Below are 21,082 nucleotides of genomic sequence, written 5' to 3'. Positions count from 1 at the left end.
CCTTTCTGTGTTCTTGAAAGTTTCCTCTTTCTGTTTCTCCAGCAGCAGCTCCACTTGTGCAAGGTAACGGTAGAAAGGGACCCCTGACCATTAGGTCCAGTCGTGACCGACTCTGGGGTGCGGCGCTCATCTCGCTTTATTGGCCGAGGGAGCAGGCGTACAGCTTCCGGGTCATGTGGCCAGCATGACTAAGCCGCTTCTGGCAAACCAGAGCAGCGCACGGAAATGCCGTTTACCTTCCCACCGGAGTAGTACCTATTTATCTACTTGCACTTCGACGTGCTTTTGAACTGCTAGGTTGGCAGGAGCAGGGACTGAGCAACAGGAGCTCACCCCGTCACGGGGATTCAAACCGCCGACCTTCTGATTGGCATGTCCTAGGCTCTGTGGTTTAACCCACAGCGCCACCCGCGTCCCATTTGTGCAAGGTGCTAAGCCGTTTTTAACGCACGGCAGCAAAAAGCACATAAACTCACTTGGTGTGGGGGGGGGGATTATGTGGCGAAACCCAGATATTTTTCATTAGGATTTTTACATAGAGGACACTGGGTAACGTAGTGAATGACCTCCATTTTACATGAAGGCTGTTCCAAAGATAGCTTCTTAGAATCACTAGACAGAAAGGCAGAGGGCAAATTGATTTTGGTCTTGCAAAACAAGCTGGCTTCTGCCCAAAATCAGACTTTTTGCAATAAGGAGAGTGACAGAGCACACCATCTAACCCTCCTGCAAACAGTTCAGAACAAATACAAAGACAATGTCTTCTAATCTCCCCACAAACCTCATCTAAACAATTCAGGAAGAACGCCCAATGAACAGGCTGTCTGGAAGCAACCTTTGTATCATATAACCTCTCTAATAAATGAAACAAAAAGCACTTTAAACTCCCACCCCACCCCTTGCTTCATTTATAACTAGGATTATGTAGAATTCACTTGTCCAGTAATGAATGGTTGGGTGATTCCATCCTTTAGCAGAAACATGTCAGTTTCCTTAGTCTTTTCCTGGTTAGTAGCTCTCTATCTTTCCATGTTCCTCATGATTCGGTGTTTCTGTTTTAAATGGTTTTCAATCTGTTTGCTTGTTTTCACCTTTGTACGCTACTTTGAGATTTGTGTTAACGTAGGTGATTATAGAAACACCATAAAACGAATATAATAAAGCTTTACTCAGCTCTCAGGCAAGAAAAGGGTGCATCTGCAGCCAGGTCCAGAGGTTCCCCTATCCCTCAAAAAGCAAAGAGATATGTCAGCCATGTTTCTTTTGTCCCACATCTTTGTCAACTATCCGTTTTCGCTCTGTTCCGTTTCTCAAGGTCGATTCAGGAGGCTTCCCCCAGAAGCTAAACGTTTCCCTCCAATGCTCTGCATGCAAAGTCAAGGAGGGTCACTCGCTCATTTGTAGGCACCACCCAATGCAAAAAAAACAACAAACCCTTATAGCTGGTGCTCTCAGGACAATCTCAGTTATTGCATAGGGGTGGGATTGTCTTAATCCACCATAAATGTCCTGCTTTGGGCCTTGTGTGTTTGTGTGTGTGTTGCTCTTGTCCCATAATATGCCACGTGTAGCCACATTATTGCCATGATTTCAACAAATAAACTCATTTTATTGGAGAGTTTGGCCCTGGCCCAACAAAACTTAGTGGTGCCAATGTCCTGTTTCAAATCAATGGGCCTTTAAAAAAAAGAAAGAAAGAAATTGCAAACAATGAGATGCTTCTTTCTAAAAGAAAGCCTGCCATGGATTTGGCATTCTGAAACCTCAAACCTCACCCCCAATAGGATTCCAGCCCTGGAGTGCAATTCTATGCATGTTTGCTCAGAAGTAAGTCCCACTGAGTTCAGAGGAGGGCAGTTACTCCCAGGCAGGTCTAAACCATTTTTATTTATTTATTTAAACAGGCCTTTGAGACAGATTTTGAATTCTTCACATTATGTATATACTTTTTTTTATTACAGCTGTTGTTTTTATTAGTCTTTTAAGTATTTGCAACTTGCCTTAATTTTAACTGAAAGGAAATCAAGGTAGAAGTGGAAAGGAAGGGAGGAAGAATTCGGCTAAAGTCAAACACTTTTAAGTCCCATTTATTTCTGTGGAGATAAGCATATATTTGGATTTTGTTTTCATTTAAATCAATGGGGCTAAAAGGGGCTTAACTTTGGCTGGGTTTTCATTTAAATATACAGAAAGCCTGCCAATTTTTTTATTCAAAAAATGCAGTAAACGAGATGATATCAGCTTGACAAGACTTCAGATTTACGAGCTAATTTGTGAGACAATTCCGAGCCTTACTGCTATCACATATACATGAAAATGGATTTGGAGGGGTGGGGAGGAACATGAGATTGATTCCTAGGAAAACTGGGCAACTGAGTAACATTTTACACTTGCCCACAGAGATTTGACTTTTACTAAATTTTAACAGAACGAGAATCTCCAGTTTGATCTCTTTTAGAGCTTTAATTTGATGATTATTATTTAAAAGAGTGTGTTAAATGCTCTTATATCCATATTATTATATAAACAGTTAACGTGATAATGCAGATGTCTACACCTAGATATTTTTGGTGTTTGCTGTGCACTTGTTTTATTGGGGAACAGAAATATTGTAACACTTCCTTTCTGCCTCCTCCCTTTCTTCTTCTCCCTCTCTCCCTTTCTGTCCTTTCTCCTGCCTCCCAGCTGACCTTTTCTGAAGCCATACGAAACAAAGCCAGATTATCCATCACAGGGAGCATGGGAGAAAACGGACGCATTCTGACTCCCGACTGCCCAAAGGCTGTACACAGTGGAACTGCAATTAGACAAAGTTCGGGATTGGCGGTAATTGCATCAGACCTACCATAAAAACCAAAAAAATATCCGAGTGCCTTAATTAAACTGTGTCAGTGACTGACGGGAATACAGCATGGACTGTAACACGACACGGGGAAATGTCATTGATGAACTTAGAAATGGGCTGAGCATGGGAAGGGCATCTTGGCATGCCAGACATCAGCAGCAGCAAATGTGTGTGCATGGTCTCAGCTCGGAAACCCAAACTCAGATTTTATATCAGGAAAAGAAAAATCATAATTTAGTTTTGTTGGGGGGAGGCGGGGTTGGGACAGGAATATTAACAGTGACAAATTTCACTTGAGCGGACTTTCAAAAAACAAAACACCAACTAATAGGACTTGCCAATTTAGCGCATTAAAACTGTGAAGAATACACAAGAGGAAAAGGCTACCTTTTGGTCTTTGTCTAGGCAAAGTGGAGAACCAACAGCTATAGAAGTCAATGAACATGCTTACCTGTGTTTCCCGACGATCAACATTATACAGTGGGAAGACTGTCCGGCTGTGGAAACAAGTCACTAAACTGTGATAAGAAAATAAATATGTAAATCCTGTGAAAAAATAAAATAAAAGAAATTAATTACTTTTTTCTTTGGGGGAAAAAAGAGGAATATTGAAACATGCTTGCTTTTTAACGGATGTAAATTCAGTAGAGGACAACACAATTCTTTTTTCTAACCATCTTAGGGAACAATTCATTGCAATAATTGATATAAAATGTCATCACTGTAATAAAATTCAGAGACTTTTTTTTATAAACATTGTTGGTCATCCTCATTCTGTCCCATCATTCCGTGTTCCATGGATTTGCATCTGTCTAACTACAAGAAACCAACAAATAAGTTTAGAGAACACCATCAGTCTGCAGTATAGAATCAAAAGAGACTACGGGTCACTCATGTTACCGATATTATTTATAATCTTGTTCTGTGTAAGAAACTGTGGTTTTTGTACCCACCAAAAAAGAATAAAACAACAACCGTTCTTTTAATACCTGCTGACCTGGAGTTGTTTTCTGACTATCAGGAATGCTGTTCCCAACAGGTCAATAGAGCTGAGGGCAAATTGTATTTGAGACAAATTTGCATTCTGACGCCAAGAAGTGTGACCGGGCTTGAGTTTCTGGCCAGAGAAGTAATGGACTGTTCTTGACTTTGCTACTGGTTCACTCCAGCATAATAATCCTATGTACAGCAGGCAGGGATATATGTATCCTGTGCTTTAAAAATAAATCTCCTCTGAGGGAATCCAAATCCCGCAACAGCAAAAATGTGTGATTCTGTATCTTGCATACATTATGCAAGTTATGCTTGTGTGCTTGGTGACTCAACTACTGCATAGTCTATTCAGCTTTTTGCTTTCTGTTTTGCATAATATATTCTGCTTCTGCTTGTCATGGGGGATGCTTTGTAAGGCACTGAAGCCCACCACTGTGCACTGGAAACTATGTTCAGCAATTTCCCTTGCTTCCAAGATGTCACGAGGCACAGTCCACACCCTGCTGAGGATCTGGTTCCTAAACCACTTTCTTGGCTTTGGGCTGCACATCTGCTGGATTCCATCATACGCAAAGCCCCAACAGAAGGCAGTCAGTCACAAAGTAAGACTTCTAAATGGACTCTTGGTATATTTAACCCAGTATTGTCTACACTGGCAGGCGGTAGCTCTCCAGGGTTTCAATCATGGGTCTCTCCCAGCCTGGAGATGTCAGGGATTGAACCTGGAACCCAGGTGCTCTACGGCTGAGCTGTGGCAGGCAGTTGGCAGCTACTAACAGCCAAGGACTGTTGTGAAATTTTGACTTTACGTACAACATTCACAGCTGATGTGTGGCCCCTTGGTTGCTTCTATCCAAGACTCGGGGGGAAGAATTTTTCACTTTCCTGAGCTATTTTTCTTTCCGGCCACACAAACACTGCTTATTAATGGAATGGGTTGGTTGCATTTGTCATTTATCCCAAGACAAGCATACATGTAAATTGGGACCAGATCCATATTTCCCCCTGCTACAGTTTGAGCTCAGCTTCCCTTGCTATCACAACCTACTTGATGGACATATTAAAGTAAAGGTAAAGGTACCCCTGCCCGTACGGGCCAGTCTTGACAGACTCTGGGGTTGTGCGCCCATCTCACTCAAGAGGCCAGGGGCCAGCGCTGTCCGGAGACACTTCCGGGTCACGTGGCCAGCGTGACATCGCTGCTCTGGCGAGCCAGAGCCGCACACGGAAACGCCGTTTACCTTCCCGCTGGTAAGCGGTCCCTATTTATCTACTTGCACCCGGAGGTGCTTTCGAACTGCTAGGTTGGCAGGCGCTGGGACCGAGCAGCGGGAGCGCACCCCGCCGCAGGGATTCGAACCGCCGACCTTTCGATCGGCAAGTCTTAGGCGCTGAGGCTTTAACCCACAGCGCCACCTGCGTCCCTGATGGACATATTGGTCAGACTCAAATACTGATTTGGTAGTCTGTCTTGATTCCCTATGGTTCAGAAGGGCTACCTATCTTTTCTTTTTTAAAAAAGGACCAAAGGTACCTTGATTCAATTAAATGTGCATTCTGCAACTTATAACAACACACAAAGAGAGACTCAGTCTTGGGGGGGGAAGGAAGATGGGTTAGTTGTCAGTCAATCAGCAATATGAGCAGCCAGATTTTGCTGGAAATTGAGAACTAGCTTCCCCTGACCCCAATCCAGGAAGGGAAATTGTACATCTAAACAACATGTACTTATGCGATGGATTTACTACTCAATTTGTGTACATCTGCATGCAGCGTTTTTGTGTTCTATTTGTAACAGTTTCCCCCTCTTCTCACCAGCAAATCTGTAGCTTAAGGAAAGGCTGTGCTGTCTCTCAACACAAAATGTAGGTGCCACCTAATTCTCTTATTGGATTCTTGGGGTAGTATGAATGCCCTCTGCCCTTCCAATCCCTGCCACCTGGTCTAGCAGAAAAAGAGCATGGGTTGAAGGGGATCCATGCCTTTCTTTCTTTTCCATTTGTGCAACCCAAGGAAGAACTGTGCTGTTAATAAATCCTGCATTGGGCTAGTAATTGATATATCCCTGCAAGAATATTGGAGTATGAAAAATATACTCTGATGCCCAATTCAGGATCTCCCCACCCCTCCGTTTGAAGAATATAGAACCAAGTTTCTAAGGAGACCCACATGGTTTTAGATTTCCAATGCTAATTCTCCAAGACAACTAACAGCAAGTTCAGTCCTTACATCCAAGCCAAACCCCCAGCCATTTCTGCATGTCGTTGTTGGTACATCTTGTAATGTCCAAAGGAAAAAACTTGTGCAGACTGTAGGTCTTCATGCTGTTTGTGGAACCCTCTGCAGGTTGGAATGCTACGTTCCAGAATGCCGAAATGACAACACATTCAGCTAGCAGTACTTCTTAGAAGCACCCAAAATTACTCCAAATTCTGTCATCCCAAGACATAAAGAAACATACGGCAGTTCTAACAAGGGACACTGAAAAACAAAACTTTGGGGCTGTGAAAAACGTTTAAATGCGTAAGATTCCACTTCTCCAAGACCTCTACTCCCTTCCCTTGCATGGATAGTTGTCTGTAGGCAGAACTACACCCTTACACCAAGCCAGGTTGGTCAGAGGGATGGGCTTCATTGAAGAAAAAAGCAGTTTGGGAAACAGATATGGAGAGCAGCATGATAGGCAGCACTACACAGTACAGGAGTGGAAGAACTTGATACAGGCATGCCATTTTTGGGCTCCACGTAATAACCAACTGTTTTGGTAGCTTCATTAATATATTTTTATTCAGATCACAAGATTGCAGTGTCACACGAGCAAAGTCCATAGCAAGCCATCTTACAGACACAAAAGTTTAGAAATTATGGTTATGATCTGTTTCCATAATGTCAGTCCAATCAGGTAATTAGTTTTATTTTTACTCAACAAAATGTGAGTTCTCTCTCTCTCCACTCCCCCCTCCCCCTGTGGAAACCCATTCTGGAAAACGTTTGTGGATGACAATAGTTCTTTCATGTTTTATTGTAAAGATGTATGAAAGTAACAAATGAGGCAGATCTTCTGCTGCTCTCAGCACAAACACAGTGCCTCAAATGTCCCTTTAAGGCCACCGCTTGCAACATCTGAAAAAGCAAAACAGGACGTGCCCTTATCAAAGTCTTTGGGTCAGAGAAACACTCCTCAAATCCATGCAGCTGCTGATATGCACACATCAACAACTTTGGAATTAAAAACTGCCTCTAATGCTGCTATTTTGTATTTCTGTACAGTGCTGCAAATTTATAACAAAAGTTGTTTCCATTTTGAGCTAATTCTTCCTCACCTTCTTTACACTGAAGGGTGAAAGGATATGCTATGAAATTCCTTGCAAAATGGGACCAAAGTACTTTCTGCATTTACAGTATAGGTCAAACATACAGCTGCTACCATTCCAGCTATTTGATTTTGATATAATATTAATAGTGTTCTAAACCCTCCCTGCAGAGCAGTCAAGTCCTTGTTTAGGAGACTTACAATCTGCATTAGACTGAATAGAGATAGCAGAAGTTAGGGAATTAAAAGTGCCAGGTAATATGTTGCATGTACCACAGATATACTGTCTAAACTGGGGTAAAACTCTGCAGCAAATCATTCCTTCCTGGTACATCCCTTACCACAAGATGATCTGGGTCCATCAGCGGTTCCAGTTTGGTCCATGAGGCCATTTTTTTCACCTGTCAATCAGCTGAGGTTACTCCAATGAGTGGGTGCTGTCAGCTGATGCGCTCAATTCAATTCTGTGTGGGCTGCGGATGCAGCCAAAGCAACCGGATTTAATTCCCCTCCACCCAGAGGGTTAAACCCTGCTCAGCTCAGCAGGAGTCAGTACAAAACCTTTCCTAAATCAGAAAGCCCGTGAGGCCAAAAGTTTCCCCTCCCGTGCCTTATTCCATAGAGCAATTTATGGGATGTGAAATCTGTGATTCTCCAAATGTTGCTGCACTATGACTCCCATCAGCACCACCCAGCATGTTCTGTAGTCCGGAATAATGGGGATTATAGTCCAAAAGCGCAATCCCTGTTTAAAACCAGCTGCATTGGTTGCCAGATGGTTTCTGGTTCAATTCAAGGTGCTCACCTTACTGCTTATAGCCCTAAGCAGCAGAGGAGACCCTCTTAGTAGTTCCACCTCCCTAAGAAGTTCAGGAGCAGCATCGCTCCGTTAGAAGATGCAATGTGTAGCCTGGGTCCTGGGCATGGTACAAAATAAGAGATATTATATAGTGGAGATATGGGGAAGATGAAGGAGAGTGACTCAACACAAGTGGATGAGGAAAAGACTGAGGAGGACGACTTGGGGAGGATAGATCTGGAGACATGTAGAGAACATCATTTCAAACATCACAATGTGCTTGTAGCTTGTCCAGCTTGTTTTATTTTCATTTTTCATTTGCTTTATTTGTATATATAATTTTGTGTATCTGTGCATTATAATATTTGTAACATACGTGTTCTGTCAAGCAATATGTATATATGGGGGGATGTGATTTTGGGGAGGGTGGGGAGGAGAGGGCACAAGGCAGTCATTTCATTTCACTGCAGCAACATCCCTCCCCACAAAAGAAATGTGCAGTTTAACATATTTCAGGTCCTTATGCCACTACCTAGTTAATGACACAGACAGTGGCGTGAAGTGAAGAAAGCTCCATGTCAGGATGTCAGGAACAAAGCCAAACTGAACTACACATTGCAGAGGTGAGACAGGTAAAACTCAAGGGCTACCTTTTTCAGTTAACTACTAATGTTGACTCCTATGTAATAATTTCCTCGGATTGCATGTTAGATTTAAACTTTTGGATGAATCCAAGCAGAGCCTGATAGGGAAAGGCTGCATTGTTTCGAGCCTCTCTGGACAAGAGCTCTATTCAGCTCAAAAGCCTGCTAGTTTAACACTACCGAGACAAGTGCTTATAATAAATAAGGTAAAAAAGTAAAGGTAGAGGACCCCTGGATGGTTAAGTCCAGTCAAAGGCAACTATGGGGTGTGGCACTCACCTCGCTTTTCAGGCCGAGGAAGCCAATGTTTGTCCGCAGACAGCTTTCCGGGTCATGTGGCCAGCATGACTAAACTGCTTCTTGTGCAATGGGACACCATGACGGAAACCAGAGCGCACGGAAATACTGTTATCTTTCTGCCGTAGCAGTACCTATTTATCTGCTTGCACTGGTAGGATTTGAACTGCTAGGTTGGCAGGAGCAGGGACAGAGCAACGGGAGCTCACCCTGTTGTGGGGATTCTAATTGCCAACCTTACAATCGGCAAGCCCAACAGGCTGTGGTTTAGACCACAGCGCCACCCACATCCGCTAAATACAATAAATATAAAAAATACCACCGTAGCGACATATTTGTATACAGACTTCTAGGGTGCTAGCAAGACAAGGACTGCTGTGTACGCTGCCCAGAGTTGAATTAATTTGGTTTTGGGGTAGAGGAAGTTTGCATTAAAGCAGAAGTGGACACATACATTGCCAATTGTCACACTAAGGGGGAAACTGGTGAGAAGCAACATTTACCCAGGAAAAAACATTTCCTAAAACTGGGAATGGCTGTGAGGAGCTGGGATTTGCATCTGTTTAAAGCATGAATGTTTTACATAGCAGTTCTGGCTTTAGAAAAATTCAGTTCCCCTAAAGGCTCTGGGATAAGTTAACCATTATGAAGGTATTGCATCAATTGGGCCTACTTTGTACTCACACAACGTTCACATCACACACTGCATATATACTGTGGGGTTGCCGTGTGTGCTACTGCATCTTTGGTTCATAAATGCATGAACTCTCTCCATCCTACCCAGAATGAGTGAGTGTGCTAAATCAATATGCTGGAATCATAACTCGCTCAGGTGTAAATGTCGTATTACATAGTCCTGCCTGCTCCAGATTGACATGGGTGCTTGAGATGTGAGTTTCTCCCACATTTCCTTAGACTTGAAAGGAAGCAGGCTGTCAGAATGCTGCAGACAAAATACCTCTGCTGTCAGCTATTCAAAGTCTGCTCTGTGAATAAATAGAGGAGTTCAGGCTCCAGGGCAATCTAAGACATCAGCATTCATTAGCAGCAAATATTAAAATGTAAAGACTTCTAAGATTGGCTCTCCAAGGTGATTTATTTTTCACCAAGATGAAAGGGCTTTGAAAGGGTTGATGTTTTCAGCAGGATTATAGACACCCGAGTTTTAAAACAAAAAATATAGCATAGCGCATATCAGTTTAGCTCTTGGGCCCAATGTGTGAAGCAAAATGTTATCGGTGGTGAATTACCTCACTAAGGAGCTATTCTGACACACAGTAGTTCCATTATGTGGATGATCATCTGATGTGCTTCTAGCAGATAGTGTTTTGCAACAATAAATACTGGAGATGATGTGTATGGATTGCTTATATTTTTGTCCCATCCACTGGGGTTCAGGGGCTCGGGGTAGTGCAGATTTGCCCCCCCCCCCATCTTCTCTTCAGATCCAAGAGATGAGGTCAAGTGATAGCAACTAGTCCAAGTTCACAAATAGAGATTCATGTTTCATGTTTGTTAGTAATAGGTGGGCTCCCATGTTGGAGAATGGCTCAGAGTAAACCAAGATATTCCCCATCTCAAAAAATGGGGAAACAGCTCAACATAAGCCTATACAATCTAAATCAATTTGCACCCTGCCAAGCCAACAGACCCCACAGTCTGATGGACTTTAAAACTTCTTCGGACTCGTTCTTTTTCCCTCCCACCCTCTTGCTTTACTATTGTTCTCGTAGCAAACAGGAGAAAGGAAAGGAAAGCTGTTTCTTAGTTGGGCACCTGCAAGGTAGAGACCTCCCTCTTTTCACATACTATGCCAGAGCATCAATCTTGGGATATGAGTGTCTGGATGGTGGATAGAAAGAATTGTGTGATGAGTATATTAGAGAGAGAAGGAACTGCATTTTTCTCCAGCTTGGAGTCAGAGAATAATCAATGTTCACCTGTTTAAATGGTAAAAGTCCCTGAAACCAAAATTTATGAGCCACAAAACACAAGTCTCAGTGGCATCTCAGCCTTCACTCTATACATTACACCACACTGGCTTCCATTGATAACTGGTGGCATATAATTGCCAGTGTATATATATGAAAATATTTGGGCATCACTGAATATCCCATCCACCATGGCAGTTATAACTACTATTAGCAAATTATTATTCATATAAGGCCTTAGTTCTTCATGGGCTTGAACCCTGTTTGCCTTTAAGTCATTGCTGGGTTTATCATGCCCTGGGAAATCTACTGCTTAATAATTTGCCTAGGGCGGTAAGAGAAAACAAGTTGCAGAGATCCATCCATCCATGCCTAGAGACAGATGTTTCCATCATTCTACTGGTAAGGATATATTCTGTTAACATAAAAATTATGATGTAAACTCACCCCGTACCACTCACTTGAAAACCAAGTAATGGCAATCAGCAGGCTCCAATGTAAACATCAGTGGAAATGCCCAAACTGCTACAAAGGACCAGAAGCCTATGCAAAAGCCTCATTGAATGGCCACTTCATGGCCAGATTATTTATCTGAACCACGACTCCAAATGGGAGATTGTTGCAATCAGGTTGAAAGTGTATGATGATTCCCAGCTAGGATTATGTGGCTTGTTTGTGACAGAATGAATTGTGTTTCTATTAAACATGGATTTTCATTTGTGAAAATGATCACCTAACAGCACTCTTAACTAGAACTTTAAAACAGCTAAATTAACTTTTAGAGTGTGAAACTCTGGTAGTTCTTATTCCCTTAATCTTCTTATCCAGCAGATAACTATCCCAGTGTTCAAACTCCTAAACAGAAGAGTCAAATTAAAATTGTACTCTTTCCCCATCTCATTCTAGCTCTTCTGCTCTCCTTGATGGTGCTATCCATCAAGAGCAAGCTATCTCAGGATGGATCATAAGCCTTGTGTAATGTAATTACAGACTTTAAAGCATTGCATTACACAGCATGAAATGAATTGGCAACTCTACGCCTTATGATCCAACTGACTAATGATTGAGTGGTACAATTATAGGGTGGGGTGGGGAATGGAAACCAGGCACAGTATACCACAGCCCAGTTACTCAAGGAATTAAAGCAGATTCAAAGAGTAGCAAAGGCACTCAAGACAACAGTGGTAATTCATGGAGGAGTGGTGTAATACGCTGTCACACCAAGTAACAACCGAGGGGCAGAGAAACCCCTTCACCATACCCCTATTCCAGCATGCATTGCTGGAAGGCAGAGTAGCACCATCTCAGTGCACAACTGGTGAAATGTTGCCTGTGTGTGCAGCTTGTCATTCACCAATTGTGTGCCACTCCAGCAATCTTCAGCTTGTAAGGGTATGGGCACATCTTTCTCGTTGCTCAGTGACAGCAGCGAAGTACTACATTCCTTTAACACCACCCTGTTACCAGTGAGCAGTCATTGTTTTTTTGTTTGGATATAAACTTACCCAAAATTAACTAATGTTGGTTGCACCTACCAGAGCTCCCATCAGCACAGATCTAAGTTGCCTCAGAAAAAAAGAGTCCATCATCTTAAGGTTTTGAAGAGGATTGCTAAACCAACAGAATTTGTTGCCACTTGGAAAACTTCAGTTACATATGGGAACACTAGGATAAGTGGCTTCATATACTGAAGTATGACTTTATTTGGTAATACCTATGACATACAACTTTGACTGATTAGTCCAATTCTTGTTGCCTTCACTTGGGACCCACTTTTAACCCAAATGTCTATTTGAAGACCCATTTCTTAATCTCTTGACATGGTGACAGTGTGCCTGTTGTGACCCACCTTGGATCAGATTACGACCCACTAGTGGTTTCTGACTCATCAGCTGAAGGTCACAAATACAGATGGCAGAAGCAACAGTGAAAAGCACTCTGCCTCTGTCCCACTCCTCATCCAGCTGTCACACCAACTACGCAGGTTTGCTTGTGTTTTGGTACTGGCCAAGCACCAGCCAGATGAAGTGGATGAACTTTAATATTACCAAGACTCAAAGCCTTGATTCTTTAAAATGATTTGATTAACAGGGAATAGGAACAGGAATCTGCAACACACCCAATTGTCCTCCCACTGTAGAGTCACATGCTTATTTCAGTAAGAAAAAATAACACTTTATTTGCAAAATAAAAGTAATTACATAGTGATATAAATAAACTGACATGTACAAATAATCTATGTAAATCCCACAAGATATATTTCTGCTCAAACACTTCAATGTCAAAGTGGGCCACCAAAGCTATCTACAGAAGCCAGAGGTTCTAAAGTCTGGCTTGGAAATAAATGGTGAAATCTGTGTTTTCATACATGAAGCTTCATTTATTCTTTTTTCTACTAACAAACATAGTTGAGTAGGAAAACTACTGAGAGCCTCAAAGTCTGACCTTTCAACATTTCTCTAGAGAAGAACACACCTCATTTTAAAGGCATTACTTTCATGGTTAACACTATGTAAAGCATAAGGCCTACTTTTAATCTCATTCCTTTAGATCAAATGCAAATTTGTGTTGAAAGCTCCTATGGATTTAGAATAACACTCTTAAGAAGGACAGGATACAGCTAAGCCTTGATGCTTAATGTGGAGGCAAATCTATACAACAGAGAATGCAAGAGGACATTTAACACTTCCCTTACACTGAAATGCAATTTCACACATAAGCTCCATTTACACAGGCACACTGACTTACTGAGCACCATTCCTTAGCTTCTTTTAAACTTGAACACATTAATGTCCAACTCTGGCAATGGAAAAAGAAGTACTGTCAAGATGTAAGCATCACAGTATCAAAGCAATGGAAAGCAGGATTCTCTTGGATGGTGAAACGCTTTGACAACCAGACTATCCAACACTTTTACTGAAACCAAGCTACCCTTTCAAAAAGAAAAAAGGGAGAAAGAACAAACAAAGCACAGCATTGTTAATCATGGTTTCTCCAAGTTCATTGCAGGTGCCCTTCCCTCTGAATTCGAAGGCGCTCCTTCTCCACTTGCAAACGTTCTTTTTCGATTTGCAATTTCTCTGATTCAAACTTCAAGAACTGCAACCTCTCCTTCTCGAGCTGTAAGCGCTCCTTTTCAATTTTTAGTTTTTCAGTTTCTAGATCCAGAGGTTGCAAGGCAGGTTTTTCTGACTGGCTGGGGTCATTTTCCAGCACAGGTTTCTCAGCATGCAAAGCCTCAAGCCTCAGTTTCTCTCGCTCTATTTGTAATCTCTCCTTTTCCAGTTGAAGCCTCTCATGCTCCAGGTCAATGTGTCGTAACCGCTCTTTTTCGATCTGCAGGCGCTCCTTCTCCACTTGCAGGCGTTCTGCTTCGATATCCAGTCGCTGTTTCTCTAACTCCAGCTTCTGTTTTTCAAGGCTAATCAGCAGATGAGAATCTTCATAGGCCAGCCTAGCTTGAGCAGAGCTTAGATTACCAAACTCTTCAATGTGAGTGAAATCAGGAAGGTCACTTTCCTTTTTAGAATCTGGCAACACTGAGGACAGAATCTCCTCTTCTTCCTCAATAGGAAACTAAGAAAATCAATTAGCAATTTAATGATGTTCTGCAATAGGTAAAGATACACCTATCAGCTGTAGGAAAGGCAAGGCAGAAACTTTATATAGCTTCTGAGAGAGGCCCTCAGACTAAGATTTTTGTGAGCCTTTGGAAGAGCACATTAAGATCTCACCTACATGTTTCATTGTTATCTAAACTTTGTACAGATTGAGCAATGGACAAAGCAATCCTATCTTAGGGTGGGGCCCTGTGGTGTTCTGTTACTTCCTAAACCTGCTGGCCCTTTTTAGGGACAGGTCCAATGGACAAGAGGTCTGAGGATATTGCAGCTCTTTAGCTACCCTGACTTGCCCTCTTGTGGTCTCACCACTGGCATAAGACTGTTGGCATAACGTCTATGCCTGCAGAGTTTTCCTCATGGGGGCTCCAATGCCATACATGCCATCCTGCCAGCAGGCCTTTGAGTGGCACTTACACTGCTTCCAATGACCCATCAGTGGGCCTTCAGTCAGATTTTAGTATAAGGTTACCAGATTTTTTTCAATGAATCCAGGGACACTTTTCAACTTCGATTTTGTATGGGGATTGATATGTAAATCCAGGGACTGTCCCTGGGAACAGGGACGTCTGGTAACCTTATTTTAGTATTGCTCTGTAAAGGTGATTTCGCTTCAATTCTAGGAGACAACAGAGTGAGTTGTCACTAAGGACTGGAAATTATACAGTAGCTGAGCTAGGAAATTTTACAGAAGGAAAGCATACAAATAAAATATACTTACCATGAAGAAACTACTTACTTCAAAACTCTGTGGATCCTCCTCTTCTTCCACTTTTATTTCTGTTAATGATCCACCTGCTTCTCTAAAGTCTGTAATATTCTGCCATTCAAAACTAGCTTCAGTTGGAAACCCAATTTTCTCATCAATATCTTCGTTGAGAGAATCATCCAAATCAGATGATGGAAGGTGAAAGCCAGCACCCACAAGCTTTATGTTGGTATTAAGTCGCTTCCGTTTCATAAGGGCCCTCCAATCGAGGTATCGCCTTTTCACTTCTGTCCCTGTCCTTTGCTCTCCTTCACCAACAGCATTAACACATTCTGCTATTTCCTCCCAAGCCTTCCGTTTCATCTCATTAATGGTTGTATTTAATTGTTTAGAAAAAAGCACTTCTCTCCTTTTTCGGATTTCTTTAAGTAGCGTTTGAGTTTCCTGAACACTAAAATTGCTTTTCCTTTTCCTTTTTAGCTGTAGCTGTTTCATCTTCTTCAGCTTTCAATGTATTTCTTCCTGTAGCAGACAAGAGATTAGTGATTTGCTATGTTTCTTAACAATCACCCTGCAATTCAGCTTGTTCCTGCAGTAAGATCTTGTTTCAGTAGTTCAGCTTTTCCTCTTATCTTTCATAAATGCAAAGAGCCAAGAAAGTAAATGCCATCGAGAAATATGCAAAGACTGAATTTTAACCAACGAACTAAAATCAGCTCAATTAAATAAAAACAAAAGCATCTAATAAAGGAACAAAAGGGGAGGAAACCTTAGAGGTTTAGACAAGACAACCAATTGCGTAATAATATTTACGCAATAGTATGGAAGATACTATTGGTTTCTCTTCAAAATAAGTGTTAGTGGATGCTATTTGTAAAAAAGATATAGTACTTCAAAAACATCAGGCAATCAATTGTCTAATGTGAATCTTTGAGGTATCCAGTTTTTATTTATAGAATGCAAAAGCCACCAGGTTTCACAAGATGTGGCAATGCTCACTGGCCTAGATGCCTTTAAAGGGGGATTAGTCAATATCAATGATAGATTCATCAATGGCTTATTCACCACAACAGCTAAGGGAAGCTTCCAGGTAGCTTACTTTTAAATATCATTTGCTGTGGTATATAAATACTCAGTTTTGGGACAGTAGGGAAAGTCCATTGCCTTCATTACCTGGTTTTGGGCTTCCCAAAAGCACTTGGTGAAACACTGTAGAAAACAGGATGCTGGACTACATGGTTCTTTGGCTTTACCCTGAAAGGTTCTTCTGCTGTTCTTAACTTCCATATGCCAGTTGCAAATGTGGCAATAGCCTGCTCTGAAATGTGTACATTTGTGTGACTGTACAATTCAAGTTTGCTTCTCAAAAGCTCTTTCCCATTTTGACAATCACTGAGGAGAAAAATCTGTTTAAAAGCTAAGGACCAAATTATCTATGGGGAAAGCTTTTATTTTTAAATTTATAAAACCTTTCTCCTGGTATTATGCTTTCTTCCAAAAAAAATACCAATGCTGATGTTTTTTAGAAATGAAGAGAGGTTAATTCAGAAGCAGAGACAGATGCTGCATATATAGAGATGAGCTATTTCCACATCCTGTTGAAGCTTCTTAGAATTCCATCCCCCGCCCCAAATACAGCTCCTTGCATTCCATCTTCTATCATGAATTTTCTACCACAAGACCTTGGTGTCATAGTGGATAGTTCGAAGATGTTGACCTATTGTGCAGCAGCTGTGAAAAAGACAAATTCCATGCTAGGGATAATTAGGAGAGGAACTGAAAATAAAACTGCCAATATAATACTGTTATACAAATCTCTTGCACAAATGCATTTGGAATACTGTGCAGAGTTTTGGCTGCCTCAATATTTTTTCTATCCATTCATGTTCTTCAGTCTATCCTCTCTTAAGATCCTAATTGCAAAACTAAAGATTGACTTCACAGCCTTTCCTCAAAACCAAAAAGTACTTTTCCTGATCTACAACAGCCAATGAAAACTGAAAAGTCTGTACACACATTATGTAAAAGCTTTACATCTTTCCAAGGAGCTGTCCACAGCAATTCCAGCACCTCTCTCTTGGGTAGCAACAGCTAATACAGAACACAATGTTCTGTAAATATATCTGGTGTTCCTTTTCTAGTATATTGCACCTGTCAATATTGAATGTCATCAACAAGTTTTATTTCCAACTTGTTTATGCTGCAAGATCCAACAATAATCTTCACAGTTTACCTTTATCCCAGTACCAATAGTCTATTGATCAGTGCGCAAATACCAATAATTTATCCTGTGCCCTCTGTACACTTACAGAGGGATGCATCACAGAAACCTGAGAATAAACTGATGATGTCAATGAAGTCTGGAAATCCCAGATTTTAACCTTGGGTTTAGGGAGAGGGTAATTCGTGGATCCATTTTGGATTGCATCTCAGATTGCCCTGGTCAAATCGTAAATTGAACTGGAGGTTGATTTTTTTTTTTCAGACATCTAGAAGAGGGATGAGCAGCCTGTACCTGTTAGCCTCATTTAATGTGGCTGTCAAGAAGGTAGTAAATGGGGCTAACAGTGAGAGAGAAGTGTCGTACCTTGCCTACTTTGGGTTCCACCTCTATCCTTCACCCACATATAAAGCACTCAGCCAATTACCCCAAAGGAATGTAGCCCTGAAGGTCATCAGCTGCAGGAGAATGCCTGACTGGGCAGGAGAATCTAGTGGTTCCATATGATTTTAGGAGTGGATTGTGGCAAAGGACTGTACCTTGTTCATGCACCTTCAGTGTTAACGACATCACACAGACTTCTTTGTAAACAGAACCAGGCAGGTTTTCCTTCTCCATGAGTTAATTTACTCTCCAAATGATTACAAGAGGCAGTAAGGGCTGCAGCTGATACTGTTGTGAAGAACACTGAATAACAGGTGACCAGCAATACTATCCTATGCTGCGAATATGATCAGAAAGATGGGGAAAACACATGATATATATTTAAAGTGTCTAAGGGGGAAGAGAAGGCACAACATCCACCCTGTATGAGCTACCCTTCTTCACCATACAACGCCTGGGCTTTGATCAGCATATGTTCATATCATGGCCAGCACAATCCTAACTCCACTCAAAAAGTCCCACTGAGATCAACGCTGCCTGTTTCCTATGTTAGCTGACTGCATCACACTTATAAAGTGGCTTTTTTCTATATAAAAAAGAGATGCTGGAACTTGACCACCTTTTTTTAGGGGGAGCATCCAGCCAAAGTTGTTGAGCGACAGAGAGCCTTTGTATGATTGGAACAGGGTGCCCAGAGGAGGATGTTTTGAAAACTAGCTCTGGGTGCTGTTGATCAGGAAGTCGCCACCTCAGCATAGCCCTAACGGCCAACTTTCTCCATAAAATTGTGATGCAACCACTAAGTTTCAATCTACTTTTAAAGGACACCCTTTTTTAAAAAAAAAAAACCCACCTCATTGTAAGGAGAAAACAAGCACTGTGGGTGAGAGTTTGGCCCAGAACCTATTGTGCAATTTCCCATCTTGCAGCAGTTTACAAACAGGTATGTAGGAATAATTCGAAAAAGGAATATGGGGGTGGAACAAGAAGATGAAATAAGAAGATAAGGTATCAGAAGGCAACCCTCCTCAGCTGCCCTAGGAAATGAACTCTTGCTCTCCAGCGGGGCTGTTGCTTTAGCTTTCGAGTAGGCAGTCCTTGGTGCAGCCACTGTGTTTTATACACGTCGCACACCACTCCAACGGCTCTGGTAGGAAGAATGGGGATTTAAATCCAACAAAACAGCAAAAACACAACGACAATAGCGACGGCAGCATCCCTCACCAGGACCGGCGCGGCCCATTCTACCACCTCGGGGCTCCTTCGGGGGACGAGGGAAATGAGGGGCCGCCGCAGTTCACCTTCACACAAGACACACACATACACCCCGCTTGGAATTTGAACGTGTGGAGATGTTACGAAGCGTTGTCGGCGGCGAATATTCTCCTCGGGAAAACGGGTGGGGCGCGGGGAGGCTGCGCACCTGGCGGCCCCCGGCCACGCCACGCGATGGCGGAAGAGGGGAAGGAAGCCCGTGAGGGAAACAGCGGCGGCGCGTGAACGGAGGCAGGGGTGGGAGAAGGCGGAGGAAAAGAGCCGAGCTCCCCCCCACCCCCCACATACACACACACCATAGCCAGGGAACTGGGATCTACCCCGGCGCTCCCTCACAGGCGGACACGGCTCCTCCCCTTCCTCCCTCCCTCCCTCCCTCCTTCCCTCAGCAGCGCAAGAGCGACTCACCTGCGCGCACCGCTCCCCCTTCCGAGCAGCCGGCCTTTTGACCCACCCCCACTCGCCTGCCGCGGCCGCCGGCGAGGCCACCTGTCACTCACCCATCCACGCGGCGCTCCGATTGGACGGCGCCGCGCGCTCGCCACTCGCTCGCGCTCCCCAACGGTTCCAACCGCCTCCTTTCCCCAACTCGCGCAACTTTGCCCGCCACGCCCCCACTCGCTCGCTCGCTCGCTCTCGCGTTCTGACCCGTCTCCCGCCTATTGGTCGCGGCGGCTGCTTGTCAACGAACATGGCTTCCGTCATTGGTGGAGGAGACGAAAAGAGGCGGTTGTTTTCGCGGCGCCTTAGGAGGAGAGGGAGAAAGGGCGGGTGAGGGGGCGCAGGCGAGGCGGCGGGTTGAGGAGGAGGGAGGGAAGTCGTTGGGCCTTCCCTAGGTAGGGGCGCAGAGGAGGAGTCGGTCTTCGCCCGTGTCAGTCCTCACCGGGACGGAAGGGGGCGGTCAAAGGGCGGTGGATCCCGTTTGCGATTTTTGGGATACCCGCTGTGGAAAGGATTGGATCACCTCAGAGCACGCGCGTGTTGCGTACCGCTGCCCGCTGCGTTGCCGCCTACCTGAGCGGCGCAGCGGGAAGGGTTGGGTGCGATCCCCGCTTCTGCAGCTTCAAAGAGAGGGGACATCCAAAAGGGGGGAACATGCTTTATAAACTAACATTTCTTTTTAAAAAAAGCTTCGTGGTGACTTATTGGGTACAAATATTTGTGCACGCCACATTCGTAGTTTGCAAAGTAGCCAGTTGTTGCTGGTGTTTGCATTTCCCTGCGCACATCTGCTTCTACTGCAGCACGCACACCCCATCCCGTACAGTATTGGCTGATGACATTTGCCTCCTACGATCCTCGGCAATGGAGAAGTCCCAAACCTTTGCAGCATGTGCCGTGTTCGGGTGTTCACTTTGCTCGTGTGTAAACGACCACTCAGTTCGGGAGAGTAGTGGCAGGGGCATGGAGGAGACAGGGAAGAGCATCTGTCTTGCAATGCAAGAGGTCCCAAGTTCAATCCCAGCCTGGAGGGATTTCTTCCTGAAACTCTTGGAGAGCTGCTGACAGTGCTGAGCAAGGTGGGCCAAAGGTCTGACTTGGCAGCTTTCCGATGTATTTGCATTGGCTGGGAGCTGGGAAGACAACATCATCTTGGAGGCCATAGATAAGTAACCCATCCTTACTGTGGGCAAGGCAGTAGCAGCAGGCCCATGTTTCTCCCTCCAGAAAGAGAATTCTCTGTAAAGAGCAGCCACAATTACTTCCTCTATTTCATCCTGGCCCAGCCCTCCTTACCCTGACAGCAACCTTGTGCAAAGAGAAGGCAAGCAAGGGGTTGGTAGACCCACCCCCTCAGAGGCAGGAAAGTCTGATTTTAACAGTATCCCAAGGGTTTAAAATGGGATGTGGGTGGCGCTGTGGTCTAAACCACAGAGCCTTGGGCTTGCTGATCGGAAGGTTGGCAGTTCGAATCCCCGCAACAGGGTGAGCTCCCATTGCTCGGTCCCTGCTCCTGCCAACCTAGCAGTTCAAAAGCATGTCAAAGTGCAAGTGCAAGTAGATAAATAGGAGCGGTGTTTCCGTGCACTGCTCTGGTTCGCCAGAAGTGG

The 21,082-nt window shown here is 43.5% G+C and overlaps 2 protein-coding genes across 10 annotated transcripts in view; one reads left to right on the top strand and one right to left on the bottom strand.

The window, feature by feature from the left end:
- The window catches only part of GRIA4 (glutamate ionotropic receptor AMPA type subunit 4), a 232,997-nt gene extending 229,352 nt beyond the window's left edge, over positions 1-3,645 (top strand). For 2 of the 6 annotated variants that reach the window (XM_083736359.1, XM_083736358.1), the window contains exons 16-17: positions 2,686-2,826; positions 3,251-3,645. In XM_083736359.1, the coding sequence (XP_083592485.1) occupies positions 2,686-2,826; positions 3,251-3,286 (177 nt within the window). In that variant the 3' untranslated portion in view covers positions 3,287-3,645. Of the gene's footprint in view, positions 1-2,685; positions 3,123-3,250 lie in introns of those variants that run through there. The other 4 variants (XM_083736361.1, XM_083736360.1, XM_083736362.1 and 1 more) reach the window with 3 other exon arrangements.
- Positions 3,646-12,972: 9,327 nt separating this feature from the next.
- Positions 12,973-19,642, bottom strand: MSANTD4 (Myb/SANT DNA binding domain containing 4 with coiled-coils). 4 transcript variants are annotated; one of them, XM_083737184.1, is made up of 3 exons: positions 19,532-19,642; positions 15,182-15,673; positions 12,973-14,398 (listed from the first exon to the last, which is right to left on the bottom strand). In XM_083737184.1, the coding sequence occupies exons 2-3, from the start codon at positions 15,644-15,646 to the stop codon at positions 13,823-13,825; spliced, it is 1,041 nt and encodes a 346-aa protein (XP_083593310.1). In that variant the 5' UTR covers positions 15,647-15,673; positions 19,532-19,642; the 3' UTR covers positions 12,973-13,822. The 4 variants fall into 4 exon arrangements, with proteins under 4 accessions (XP_083593310.1, XP_083593307.1, XP_083593309.1 ...); XM_083737181.1 differs by having other exon boundaries at positions 19,440-19,539; XM_083737183.1 differs by lacking the exon at positions 19,532-19,642 and adding an exon at positions 18,981-19,432.
- Positions 19,643-21,082: the final 1,440 nt, after the last annotated feature.

This window comes from Podarcis gaigeae, assembly GCF_964106915.1.
Source record: "Podarcis gaigeae genome assembly, chromosome: 4".
Classification (NCBI taxonomy): Eukaryota; Metazoa; Chordata; class Lepidosauria; order Squamata; family Lacertidae; genus Podarcis; species Podarcis gaigeae.
Note: the sequence above shows the minus strand (reverse complement) of the source record. Positions and strands in the feature narration are given on the sequence as shown.